The 14,372-nt window shown below is 40.2% G+C and overlaps 1 protein-coding gene across 2 annotated transcripts in view; it reads left to right on the top strand.

Annotated features, from left to right (window-relative positions):
* The window catches only part of LOC102080590 (membrane-spanning 4-domains subfamily A member 15), a 36,603-nt gene extending 22,452 nt beyond the window's left edge, over nucleotides 1–14,151 (top strand). The window contains exons 5-7 of one of the 2 annotated variants that reach the window (XM_019365113.2): nucleotides 9,172–9,282; nucleotides 9,382–9,477; nucleotides 13,439–14,151. In XM_019365113.2, coding sequence (XP_019220658.1) covers nucleotides 9,172–9,282; nucleotides 9,382–9,477; nucleotides 13,439–13,468 — 237 coding nt within the window. In that variant the 3' untranslated portion in view covers nucleotides 13,469–14,151. Of the gene's footprint in view, nucleotides 1–9,171; nucleotides 9,283–9,381; nucleotides 9,490–13,438 lie in introns of both variants that reach the window. The other variant, XM_019365112.2, reaches the window with a different exon arrangement.
* The last annotated feature ends 221 nt before the right edge of the window (nucleotides 14,152–14,372 follow it).

Raw genomic sequence — 14,372 nt, 5'->3', positions numbered from 1 at the left:
AAGCCATTCTGGGACTTGAGAAGAAATTTGAAATACAACTGGAAGATATCAAGGAACAAAACAGACAGTGCAGCTATGGTTGCCAGCTTGGCTAAGGCTATAGAGTTTAATGCTGCAGAGATAGTCGATTTCAAACTGAAAGTTGTTAAACTGGCAAATGCGAATGAACAGCTCCTTAAAGAAAATGAAGATTTGAAAAGAAGAGTGAGAGAACAAGAGCGCTACCGAATGAGGTGGTGCTTAAAGCTGAAAGGGGTGAAGAAAGACAAAGACGAAAACATTAGAGTGAAGGTTTTGCAAACACTTCAGAAGATTGCCCCTGACTTGAACTTAGAAGAGGCCGTTGATATTGTTCATTGCTTAGGGAAACGAGTTGATGGCAGAAACAGAAACATCATTATTCTATTCACACAAAGGCGAATCAAAGAAGAATTGTGGAGGCGCACCAAAGATTCTTCAACCTGCAAGCAAGAAGGCATCAGCTTCGCAGAGATGTTATCACAGGAGGACATACAAGATCGACAGCGCCTATGGCCTCTGGTGGAGGAGGCAAGTCGTGCAGGTAAACGAGCCTACTTTCGTGGTCCACATGCCTTCATTGATGGACACAAAGTTGAGGAAAGACAGGAGAACTAAAAAGGACAAAAAACTGAAATAGTGGAAACTTATCCGCGGTCTGAGGAGCTCAGCATTTAGTACTTTTTTCTTTTTCGTTTTTTTCTCACGTGGTGAGTGATATTCTATAGTTCATGTTGAATGTTAACATTTGTTTTGGTTCTTTAAATGTTAGGGGTTTAAGAGAATCTGTTAAAAGAAAAGCCTTATTTTTGTACTGCAAAGGTCAAAAATCAAACTGTATTTTTCTACAAGAGACTCATTCATCTGATAGTGATGTATCTTTTTGGTCAAACCAATGGGGCAGCAAAATCCTGTTTAGCCATGGCTCAACGAGGTCGGGGGGTGTAGCAATTTTATTCAATAACTTTCCTGGGGATCTTGTAATACAACGGACTGACTTGAATGGTCATTGGTTGATTGCTGTAATGAGAGTTGAAAGCTTGTTTTTCATTTTAGTCAACGTTTATGGATATAATAATGAAAGTCAGAATAAAATTATGTTAGAAGATATAACTTTAAATATTTTTGAACTTAAAGGTCGATACCCTACTGAATACATTTTGATGGGTGGTGATTGGAATATGACTCCTGATGAATGGACTGATAGATGGCCCTCAAGGACAGGTAGACCACAAAAAAATAACCTAATTATAGATTTTTTGATAAACAACAATTTGACAGATATCTGGAGAGTAAGAAATCCAGGAATTAAGAGCTTTTCCTGGTTTAAACCAAATGGAGCTTGTAAATCTAGAATAGACTATTGGCTAGGAAGTGACAACATTCTTAACCACACTGTAAAAGTTGTGATGTCAAATGCACCCCTTTCTGATCATTACTTTATAGAACTATGCTTAGAATCGGAAATTAGAAAATCAAATAAAAGAACTTATTGGAAGTTCAATGCCAAACTTTTACAAAATGAAGATTACTGCAACATGGTCAAAAAAGTTATAAACGATATTATGGCTGATCATTTAATTGTAGGATATATCAGTAAATGGGAATTCATTAAATTCAAAATTAGAGAATTTAGTATTCAATTCAATAAAAACACAAGTCGAAAGCAAAGAGAATATGAATGTAAATTATTCCAAGAAATTACTTATTGCTGTAGTAAAGATGATCTAAATAGCCAAGAAAGGAGTAAAGTTATGGAGTTGCAAACTAAATTAGATCAGCTCTACCTAAATAAAGCAGAAGGAGCTTTTGTGCATTCACAGGCCAAGTGGATTGAGGAGGGGGAAAAAAATTCCTCATACTTTTTTTAATTTAGAAAACAGCAGACAGAAAAGAAATTTTATATCTTCCCTGTTAATTGATGGCATTGAATGTGACGATCCTAAAATTTTGGAGAATGAAATTTATATATTTTATTCCAATTTATACTCCTCACAGTTCTCCCAAGCAGATTGTGATGCCTTTTTTGATCAAATAGACAATCTGATCCCTAAAATTGATGAATCATTTAAGGAATTTTGTGAATCTGATTTTAGAATTGAAGAGTTAGATGCATCTGTTAAGAAAATGGCGCTTAATAAATCCCCTGGTCCAGATGGGCTTACAGTTAATTTCTTCCAATTTTTTGGGGAAGACTTAAGGGAAATTTTATTCAAAGCTATACTGGCAAGTGTTGAAAAGGGAGAATTGATGTCTAGCATGAAACAAGAATTAATTACATTAATTTCTAAACCAAATAAAGATAAATGACAATTGGATAACTAAAGGCCCATAACTTTATTAAATACAGATTATAAAATTTTCTCTAGCTCAATTGCAACAAGGCTTAAACAAGGGATTTTCAAGTATAATTAGTGAGACACAATCAGGGTTTTTAAAAGACAGGAACATTCATAATAATATGAGATTGGTTTTAGACTTACTGGATTTAATTAGTGATGACAATTTCATTCTTTTCTTAGACTTTTATAGACTTTTATAAAGCTTTTGATTCAGTAGAACATCCTTTTATTTTAGAAACACTAACTCGATTTGGATTTGGGGATAAATTTAGGAAGATAATAGATATACTTTATAATGATATAAACAGCTCTGTGTCGTTAGGCTATGGCACTGGTAAAAGATTTAGCGTCAAAAGAGGAATCAGGCAAGGGTGTGGAAGCTCTCCGCTGTTATTCATAATGGTTGTGGAGATACTCGCAATTCTAATTAAGAACAGCAGCGTTGCCGGAATTGAGATTATGGATAATTTTTTAATAATTAGTCAACTTGCGGATACTCTTTTCTTAAAAAATGAACATCAGATTCCCCTGGTAAAACAAATAATCACTACATTCTCAAAAGCTTCAGGCTTAAAATTAAATTTAAACAAATGTGAACTATTGGCATTAAAGGAGTGTCATTCACAATTACTGTACGATATAAAGGTGAAGAAGGAGGTAAAATATCTATAGATCTATATCTATAGATCACAAAGTCTTAGAAAAAGTAAATATTTCAGATAATGTTGACAAATGTAAGACAATCTTAAATAAGTGGTTACAAAGAGACATCACAATTTTTGGAAGAATATTATTAACCAAAATGGATAGTTTATCTAGATTTATATATCGAGCTTACTCTTTATCAATATCAAATAAAGTTATTAAAACAATTAATAGCTTGAATTTTAATTTTATTTGGAGGAATAAGTGCCATTATATATCTAAAGATGATTTGGTTAAACCATACATTGAAGGTGGTGGAAATGCAATTGACTTTGATATAATGAATGGTGTTTTGAAACTTAAATGGTTAAAATCCTTCTTAAATAATCCACTCTCCATTTGGTTTTTTATACCAAGTAAGGTCTTTAACACATTGGGGGGTATCGATTTTCTCCTAAAGTGTGACTTTAATCTTACTAAGCTACCTGTTAAACTCTGAATTCCATAAACAGGTCCTTCTTTATTGGAAAATGTTATTTAAACATAATTTCACTCCACATAATAGCCCAATTTGGAACAATAGATATATACTGATGAATAGAAAAGCTATTTTTATTCAAGATTGGTTATCAAAAGGTGTTTGGGCAATTGCTCATTTTGTAGATGAGGAGGGACACGTTCTAGGACATCAAGATTTTTGCCAAAAATTTAATATCCAATGTTCTAAAAGTAAATTTAATTGGGTTATAAAATCCATTCCATTGTCACTTAAAAACATAGTTGTAAATGATATAATATATGCTGACATCTCCCCCAAGTTAAGGCAATTATATATAGATGGTATTCAGTTAAATGCTATAATAAGTTTCTAAGATCTTCATTAAGGAGTCTCCATTCTGCAAATTTACTTAGACGTAATTACATATTAAAAGATTTCCAAAGGGAAGAAATTGAAAGAATAAGAACTAATTATATCACCTTCCCTATCCCTCCTAAAGGGAAAGAAGTCCATCCATCCATCCATCCATCCATCCATCCATTCGCTTCCGCTTATCCTTTTTCAGGGTCGCGGGGGGCGCTGGAGCCTATCCCAGCTGTCATAGGGCGAGAGGCGGGGTACACCCTGGACAGGTCGCCAGTTTGTCGCAGGGCCAACACACAGGGACAGACAACCATTCACACTCACATTCACACCTAGTGACAATTTCGATTATCCAATTAACCTATCCCCACAAGCTGCATGTCTTTGGACGGTGGGAGGAAGCCGGAGTACCCGGAGGGAACCCACGCAAACACGGGGAGAACATGCAAACTCCACACAGAAAGACCCCGGCCTGATGGTGGAATTGAACTCAGGACCTTCTTGCTGTGCGGCAACAGTGCTAACTACCGTGCCGGGAAAGAAGTCCAATTTAAAATTTTGAATAAAATTTACCCGACAAATAGACTCCTTGGTGATAGATTCAGAATAGAAACTGGTAATTGTGTATTTTGTGAAACAGAAGAGGAGGATTTGGACCATCTATTTTTTTGTGCAATTTTATACAAGTATTTTGGTTGGATTTGCATATCTGGCTTTATTCCAGTGGGATTCAAATTACCCCATTTACCTTAAATATGATAATGTTTGGAGTGTTTTTGAAAGAAAAGAAAGCTAATTATGGTGTTAATTTGTTATTAATCTTGTGCAAGCAATTTATACATAAATGTTGTTTTTTTTTAAGACCAAACCAACCCTAGCTTACTGGAAAAACGACTCAAACCTGTTGGTTAAATCTTTGATCTCCAAAAGTTGAATTTGTTCATCTGGACGTAGCGTTTTGTGGGAGAAACGTTTCGTCACTCATCCAAGTGACTTCTTCAGTCTCAGCTGACTGCAGGTTTCCCCAAACCTTATAAACTCAGTGATGAAGTTTATAAGTGATGAAAATACTTATGAGCCCCTGAAACGAGACCCAGGAAGTGGCTACAGGAAGAGGGTCATAGACTGTCTGAAGCAGTTAGAACAAGACAAGGCTATCGACCGGACCTCATACCACAGGCTGTACCCAGGGGAGTCTACACCAAGTCTGTATGGTTTACCGAAAATACATAAACAGGGTGCACCTTTAAGACCAATTGTCTGCATGATCAACTCGGTCACCTATAACATCTCCAAGTTTCTGGCTTCGATCCTCAACCCGCTGGTGGGCAGCTCTGAACACCACATCCAGAACACCCTGGATTTTGTTGAGAAGGTGAGAGATGTCATTATGGAGGCAGATGAAACCATGGTCTCGTACGACGTTACATCTCTCTTCACTTGCATCCCAGTCACGGAAGCGTTGGAGGTAGTCCGTAAGAGATTACAGGATGACACCAACCTCAGCAACAGGACCACTCTCAGCATCGACCAAGTGTGTTTGCTTTTGGAACTGTGTCTTCATTCCACCTACTTCACATACAAGGGTCAGTTCTACAGGCAGAAACATGGGTGTGCCATGGGCTCCCCAGTTTCACCCATCGTGGCCAATTTGTACATGGAAGAAGTGGAAAAGTGGGCGTTGCTATCCTACCCTGGAACACCACCAAGCCATTGGTTCAGATATGTGGATGACACCTGGGTGAAAATCAAATCTCAGGACGTACTACATTTCACGGATCACATTAACTCAGTGGACCAACACATCAAATTCACCAGGGAGGATATGAAAAGTGGCAGGTTAGCCTTCTTAGACTGTGAGATTTCCATCAGTAATGGGGGACATCTAAAAGCTGACGTGTACCGTAAACCTACGCATACGGATCAGTATCTAAGGTTTGACTCTCATCATCCACTGGAGCACAAACTGGGTGTCATCAGGACGCTACAACACAGAGCGAACACCATCCCCACTGACACAGCGGCCAGGGAGGCAGAAGAACAGCACATCAAGAAGGCTCTGAGTAAATGTGGTTATCCCAGCTGAACTTTTGTCAAAGCTGGGAAGGCACCTAAAGAAAGCTCCAGCCGATCCAGGAGAGAAGGACAACCGCTGCCCACGCGAAAACCTGTAGTGATCCCATATGTGTCAGGAGTATCGGAACAGTTGAGATGCATTTTTTCTAAACACCGAGTCTCTGTGGCTTTTTAAACCCCAAAATACGCTGCGCCAAAAACTGGTCCACCCCAAGGATCGGGTCCCCCGACACAAACAGAGTAACATAGTGTACGCTGTTAAGTGCCAGGAGAATTGTCAGGATTTATACATCGGGGAAACCAAACAACCTATAGCGAAGCGGATGGCACAACACAGAAGAGCAACCTCATCAGGCCAGGACTCTGCAGTTTATTTACACCTACAGGCCAGTGGACACTCTTTCAATGATGAGGATGTACACATCCTGGACAGGGAGGAACGCTGGTTTGAGCGCGGAGTCAAGGAGGCCATTTACGTGAAAAGGGAAAGACCATCTCTGAATCAAGGAGGGGGCCTAAGGGTACATCTTTCGCCATCTTACAATGCTGTGATTACAGCCATTCCCCAACTCTCTGTGAATGGTACTCATGGCCATTGATCAGTGTTCTTTGATCAGTGGGTTTTGGTCAGTGATTGTTGATCAATGGTCATGGGAATTTGCATAATTATGATTAAGGAACTGACCTCCCAGCCCATTGTTCCTTCAGTGGGCTGGTTTCAGTCATTATGCAAATGTACTGTTTATAAGGTTTGGGGAAACCTGCAGTCAGCTGAGACTGAAGAAGTCACTTGGATGAGTAGGGATGGGTATTGATAAGATTTTAACGATTCCGATTCCATTTTCGATTCTGTTTAACGATTCGATTCTTTATCGATTCTCTTATCGATTCTTGTTTTTAAAAAGGAGAACACTAAGGTCGATTAGCTTAGAACTGTTTTATATCTTCTCTTTCAACAAGATAGAAATTTAGGAGTAACATGGCCTTACAAACCCAACAGTGAGATCTTAAGAGATCCAGCCTATGGCTCTTCAATGGGGTGTCACAGGGTCCCCGGGGAAAATTGTAAACGTAAAATAATAAAATAAATATTCTTCTGTAGCAATAACAAAGTATAACATAAATTATTCTGTAGCAATTACACAAGAATATCCAGTAATGTCCCTGCCTACAATTAAACACATTCACTTACCATCTGCTGTGGCAAATGGCTGCAAGGTTTTGACCACAAACTAGTCACTGCTCGGTGACATGCGGGCCTGAAAAGAGACGCTACCGGTAGACTGCAGCGACAACTGCCAGCGAGCGCCAGTCCAGACTCTGTCTGTCTGTCTCATCATGGTCACCTAAATGCACAATGGCAGGTTTTGTAATAAAGCAGATCGCGCTAACATAATATGCACTGTTAGTTGACTATTTACCTGCCGCATTAACGGGAGATGATGTGCAAACGTTACCGCTGCTGCTGGGTTGAGATTCACGAGTCCGGAGCGGAATTAAAGACATTCATTTAAGTTCATCGCGTGTTTTGTGAGCAAATGCTTTTGCATATTCGTAGTGTTTCCTCCCTTAATGAAATATCTACTTTGCAAGTATTGCAAGTTGCCCTGAATGGATGACAATCCGTTGTCGTAAAGTATAAACAAACTTTTAAGCGTTTGAGCCGCTTAGGCGCCGTGTTTCCTGCCAGGTACGCTCCGACGCTCCGCAACGTGGTGACGTCATTCGGGGCGACTGGAATCGATAAGGGAATCGTTTGCAAAAATGGCAAACGATTCCAAGGAATTGAAACAGTGGGAACCGGTTCTCAACAAGAACCGGTTTTCGATACCCATCCCTATGGATGAGTGACAAAACGTTTCTCCCACAAAACGCTACGTCCAGATGAACAGATTCAACTTTTGGAGATTTACTTTCCTGGATGATTGAGAATGCATCAAGACGTTAAATCTTTGACTTTAGTTAAAAAGAACAAGTCTGCTTTTTTTGTTTCCTTTTTGGAAGATTTTGAGTTAATAATCTGTTAAATTTTAGGACCCAATTTTTATATCTTCTTTTTCCTATGTATGAAAGTTGCTAATATGTAAGGAATGTCTATTCTCTGATTGTGTAATATATGGTGCATTTTGTTTGTATGTTGATTTTGCTAATAAAAAAAAAAAGAGAAGAACATTTAGAGCAGCTGTGTCTGCCAATCAAACGAGTACAGAAAACTTGCATGACAGTCAGGTCTCAGACAGAAGTGCTGCCATCCCATCACTGACGCTCACATCACCTACTACCAACAGTACAAAAGTGTAATGTGTAGGTTTAGGGCGCATTTAGCAGAAAGTGCTCTTTAGTCCAGTTCCTTCAAGCAAAAATAGTCTGAAAAGTGTGGCGACTGGTTTAAAATGAATGTGGAAACTTTTGAAGCAATGACGTTCTCTCCTGTTATAAATTATCATCATTATTATGATTCATGTCCTTTTTATTGGGAGTTTTATTCTGTGTCTAGATTTACTGTGATTGACTGTGGTCTCCAATTGTTCTCTGTTTATCATTAGAGGCTATCAGTATTTCTTAAGCCCTTTTCCATTAGTACCTGCTCAGGTTGGCTTGGCATGGCTTGACATGGTTTTTAGGGTTTTCCATTAGGTCACAGGTGTCGAACTCCAGGCCTTGAGGGCAGGTGTCGTGCAGGTTTTAGATGTGTCCTTGTCTCCTCACCATGTCTTGAAATTCTCCAGAAGCCTGGAGAACTAATCATTTGATTCAGGCGTGTTGACCCAGGGTGTTATCTAAAACCTGCAGGACACCGGCCCTCAAGGCCTGGAGTTTGACACCCCTGCATTAGGTGGTGGTTCCTGATTGCAGGTACTTTTTTAGTACCTACTTGGATCAAGGTAATCTGAAATTGTGCTACCGATTGGCTTGTCAGTGGCACCACTCCACGAGTCATGAGAGCGTCTCCTTTATGAAAATTGAAGCTGCCATTTTAAAAATCTGGCAAAGAGGGAAACGGCTGCACAGAAACAACACTGCAGTCCCCGAGTCTGACAAAAAGCCACAGTCCGAGCAGCAAGTAGAAAATGGCGTTCATGCTGCATATAAATGACGTCACAGGACATTCAGCCGTGTTGCTGTAATTGTCCCACGCACTTGAGGTGGTACTCAAGTCGCCTCAGCCTGATCTGAGTAGGTTCTAATGGAAAGGGCTAAAAGCACAGGTTTGTTTTTTCCTCCCAGGTCCAGAGAGCTGTTTTCGGTGTTCTGGCTGTTTTGTGTCTCCTGGAGTTTATCGTTTCCATCTGTATCGCTGCCTTTAGCTGCTACGCTTTGTGTACCTCCACTGATCAGGTGAGTCCACCTGTGTCCACCTGAATCAGCTCAGTCTTTTCACATTCTTCATGTTTCCAATTCAAACCTTAACAGCTGTGTCTTTGGGGTTGTTTTTAGCCAATCATCTTTCTCAACAAATCGCTCGAAGCTGCTTCAGAGGTCCCATGTACATACGAATCCCCACCTGTGTCAGAAGCCCCACCCCCTTCAGAGGTCAGCTATGAGGTGTGTTGTTGAGGTGGGAAGCTGGGGCCTGTACTAAGACGTTTCCTCATCTGGCTTCACTTATCCTAACACAGGAAGTGGTCATCAACTAAGTAAATCAACCAAAGTTTATTAATTACATGGAAAGGGCAGAGTTTGCGACATGTGACCAACCTGAAAGATGGACAGGTGTGCTGACACAGAGCGGCTGATTTTAAACAAATGTGTAATATCATAAAAACATGAAGGTTGAACACAGACTGCAGACAGCAGAGTGTGCGAGAGCTTTAAGGGCTGCTGTTTAATCAAGTTTATTTGAAGGAGAGACAGATAAGAGCGAACAGACTCAGCATGTGACTCAGAGACAGGACGACCTGATGGTGTGTGTGTGTGTGTGATCTCACCACCTACTGACCAATCAGTTCACCGGAAAATGGTGTCATCACTCCTGGAGAATCCATCAAAGCTGTGTGTGCAGACAGTGATAAGTAATAATAGTGTGTATTTGTGTAGGACTGAGTACTGCAGAAACTCAGAATAAGTGACAGTCATATCAACATATACAGACTGTGCGAGATTAAAAAAATCAAAATAATAATAACAACAATAAGCAGCAGTGTCCAACTGTAATGACAAACTTCAAATTAAGATAAAAATCTCAAAGTTAAAAGAAAAACAGGGGGTTAAACCATGAATGTTAAATATAAAATATATACAGAGATGTGAAAAAGTGTTTGTCCCCTTCCTGATTTTCCCTCTTTTCTCTATGTCTGTCACACTCAAATGTTTCGGATCAAACAAATTTAAATATTAGACAAAGATAACAAAGGTAAACACAAAATACAGGAAAAACTCCCAAACCTACAAGGCCCTGTGTGAAAGAGTGATTGCCCCCTGAACCTAACAACGGGTTGGGCCATCCTTAGCAGCAACAACTGCAATCAAGCATTTGTATTACTTCATTGAGTCTTTGACAGCTGTGGAGGAATTCTGGCCCACTCATCTTTGCAGAATTGTTGTAATTCAGCCACACTGGATGATTTTCAAGCATGAACCACCTTTTTAAGGTCACGCAGCATCTCAATCAGAGTCGGGTCAAGATTTTGACCAGGCCACTGCAAAGTCTTCATTTTGTTTTTCTTAAGCTGTTCAGAGGTGGACTTGCTGCTGTGTTTTGATCGTTGTCCTCTTGCTGAAACCAAGTGCACTTCAGCTTCACCCAGTCTCTTTCTTATGGTGGAGTCATGAACTCTGACCTTAACTGAGGCAAGTGAGGCCTGCAGTTCTTTGGCTGTTGTTCTGGGGTCTTTGGATGAGTCATGGCTGCGCTCTTGGGGTAATTTTGGTCAGTCACTCCTGGGAAGGTTCACTACTGTTCCATGTTTTTTGTGGATAATGGCTCTCACTGTGGTTTACTCGAGTCCCAGAGCCTTTAAAACCTTTTCCAGACTAACTGATCTCAATAATTTTGTTTCTGTTTTGTTCTTAAATTTACTTCGATCATGCCATGATGTCTGTCTTTTGAGGATCTTTTGGTCTGCTCCACTTTGTTAGTCAGGTCCTATTTAAGTGCTTTCAATGATTTCATGTTGCAGTAATGAGGCCTGGGTGTGGCTAGAGAAACTGAACTTCCAAAGGTGTGATCAGTTTTTCACACAGGGCCGTGTAGGTTTGGGTTGTTTCCCCTGCATTATGTGTTTACTTGTGTTATCTTTGTCTAATGTTTACATGTGTTAGATGATCTAAAACACTTAATGTGACAAACATACAAAAAATAGAAAAATCAGGAAAGTGGGCAAACACTTTTTCACACCACTATATTAACATTTACAAAAAATAAATACATAAAATAAAAAACTTTAAGACCACTTGAAAAATACACACAAAAAAAAGAATCATATTTTGCATGGATGGATCTGAACAAGGTTCCAAGCTTCAACGTGCAACAAGAAGAAATTGGAGTGAGACAAAACATTTTTTTGAGCATGCAGTTGATTGAAAACAACGCTTAAACTGAAACAAGCTGTTTTACAGCTGATCAAAAGTTTAGGTCCACATGCCTTTAAAAGGACAAACCTGTGCAGAAACGTGGATTCATTGTTATTTTCTGTCAGGTAGTCACAATGTCATGACGTCCTGATGGCAAAGGCAAAAAAGCTTTTTTGAGCGTGGTCAGATTGTTGAACTGCATAAGCAGGGTCTCTCACAGCGTGTCATCGCTGCTGAGGTGGGACGCAGTAAGACAGTCATTTGGAATTTCTTAAATGGTCCTGAGGGTTATGGAACAAATAGGCCAAGTGGAAGACCCAAAAAATGTCCCCAGCACTGAGCCTGAACACTGGCCGCTCCTCGACCCAAATTAAGGCCGTTACTGGTGCCGAGTGCAGCCCCATAACCATCAAACGGCATCTGAGACTGAAAGGCTTCAAAAACAAACACACGTCTTCAAAGGCCTCGTCTCCTTGAACACCACAGAACTGACTGTTTGGACTTTGCTACAGAGCACCAAACATCATCTGAAACATTATCTGAAAGGTGGAAGAAAATTTTATTCTCCTATGAGAACAAATGTAACCTTGATGGTCCTGATGGTTTCCAGCGCTACTAGCATGACAAGGAGATCCCACCTGAAATGTTTTCTACACACCACAGTGGAGGGGACGCCATAATGGTCTGGGGTGCTTTTTCCTTCAGTGGATTTTTCAAGTGGTCTTAAATCTCTATCTCTCTATCTCTCTCTCTATTCGTGATTGGTCAGATGCTGCCAGCCCCGCCCCTCTCACACAAGCCTCCTGCAGGTTAGACCCTGGCATTCAATTCAATTCAATTCAATTTTATTTACACTGCGCCAAATCATGACAACAGTCGCCTCAAGGCGCTTTATATTGCACAGTAGATCGTACAATAATAGATACAGAGAAAAACCCAACAATCATATGACCCCCTATGAGCAAGCACTTTGGCGACAGCGGGAAGGAAAAACTCCCTTTTAACAGGAAGAAACCTCCGGCAGAACCAGGCTCAGGGAGGGGCGGGGCCATCTGCTGTGATTGGTTGGGGTGAGAGAAGGAAAACAGGATAAAGACATGCTGTGGAAGAGAGACAGAGATTAATAACAGATATGATTCAATGCCGAGAGGTCTATTAACACATAGTGAGTGAGAAAGGTGACTGGAAAGGAAAAACTCAATGCATCATGGGAATCCCCAGCAGCCTACACCTATTGCAGCATAACTAAGGGAGGATTCAGGGTCACCTGGTCCAGCCCTAACTATATGCTTTAGCAAAAAGGAAAGTTTGAAGCCTAATCTTGAAAGTAGAGATAGTGTCTGTCTCCTGAATCCAAACTGGAAGCTGGTTCCACAGAAGAGGGGCCTGAAAACTGAAGGCTCTGCCTCCCATTCTACTTTTAAATACTCTAGGAACAACAAGTAGGCCTGCAGTGTGAGAGCGAAGTGCTCTAATAGGGTGATATGGTACTACAAGGTCATTAAGATAAGATGGGGCCTGATTATTTAAGACCTTGTATGTGAGGAGCAGGATTTTGAATTCTGGATTTAACAGGAAGCCAATGAAGGGAAGCCAAAACAGGAGAAATCTGCTCTCTCTTTCTAGTCCCTGTCAGGACTCTTGCTGCAGCATTTTGGATTAGCTGAAGGCTTTTCAGGGAGTTTTTAGGACATCCTGATAATAATGAATTACAGTAGTCCAGCCTGGAAGTAATAAATGCATGAACTAGTTTTTCAGCATCACTCTGAGACAGGATATTTCTAATTTTAGAGATGTTGCGCAAATGGAAGAAAGCAGTCTTACATATTTGTTTAATATGTGCGTTGAAGGACATGTCCTGGTCAAAACTTAGCTTCATGTGACTTAGTATAAGTGAATCCTGGTCATGGACAGATACCAGGTTACAGGTGTGTTGGACTTGCTGCAGAGCAGGGCTCACGTATCGTGTCGATGTTTGCAGGACGTGAAGTACGACACCAAAATCGTCTGACTGCTGCGGACTGAACTCCATGCTGTCCTGAATCTTCAGCTTCTTTTTAACTGCTTAATGGACTCTTTAAGAATCAGTTCCACCTGTTCAGGTCATGATCATGGGTCTTTTGACCCAGCATTTAAAGTTTTAGCTTATTTTGATGTTTATAGTTCATGTTTAAGTCCTTTAGGAATTTCTACTTTGCCTAAGTTGTCGTTATAGTTCATTGTTTTTTCGATTCCCCTTGTGTCCTTTACCCCTGTGTTTATGTTCGCCCTTTATGTGTCTCATGTCTGCGCATCTTATGGTGTCAGGTTCGTGTTGTCATGTCTGCGTTCCATGCTGTTTCCTGTGTCCTGTTTCCCTGTCCTATGTGCAGTGTGTCTAGTTTTGCTTCCCCTTGTCACGTTCGGTCTGATTTGTCCCAGCTGTGATCCTACCTGTTCCCCATCCTCTCACACATCTTTCTGTGTACTTAAGTCCTCCTTTGTTCAGTGTCAGGTCGTCTGTTGTCTTTTGCGTCATGTCTTCCTGTTTCAGGTATCTTTGTATCCACGACAAGTTTCATGTTTATGCTTTTTCATGTTTATTTTTAGCTTCCCCAGTTTAGGTTATTGTTTATTCTCATCTTTGCTTGCCTTATGCATTACTTTGTATTTCTCCATCAGTCATATTAAACTGCTCACTTTTTGTTAATTCAAGTTTGGTCCCATGTTCCTTTGTGTCTGCTTCCACTGTTCACTATACATACAGTCTGCTTCTGCATACTGTGACAGTTCAGGTCCTTTACAGATCAGTCAGCACACAGTACAAAACCACAGCAGTTAATATAGCTTAGTCTGATTAATTTGTAATTTTATTTTAGTGAATAAAATGTTTATTCTATAGACACATTAATGTCTGACTCCTCAATGCAAATACC

The sequence above is a fragment of the Oreochromis niloticus genome, linkage group LG11 (genome assembly GCF_001858045.2).
Source record: "Oreochromis niloticus isolate F11D_XX linkage group LG11, O_niloticus_UMD_NMBU, whole genome shotgun sequence".
NCBI classification, from domain to species: domain Eukaryota; kingdom Metazoa; phylum Chordata; class Actinopteri; order Cichliformes; family Cichlidae; genus Oreochromis; species Oreochromis niloticus.
This window is presented reverse-complemented; position numbering and strand designations above follow the sequence as displayed.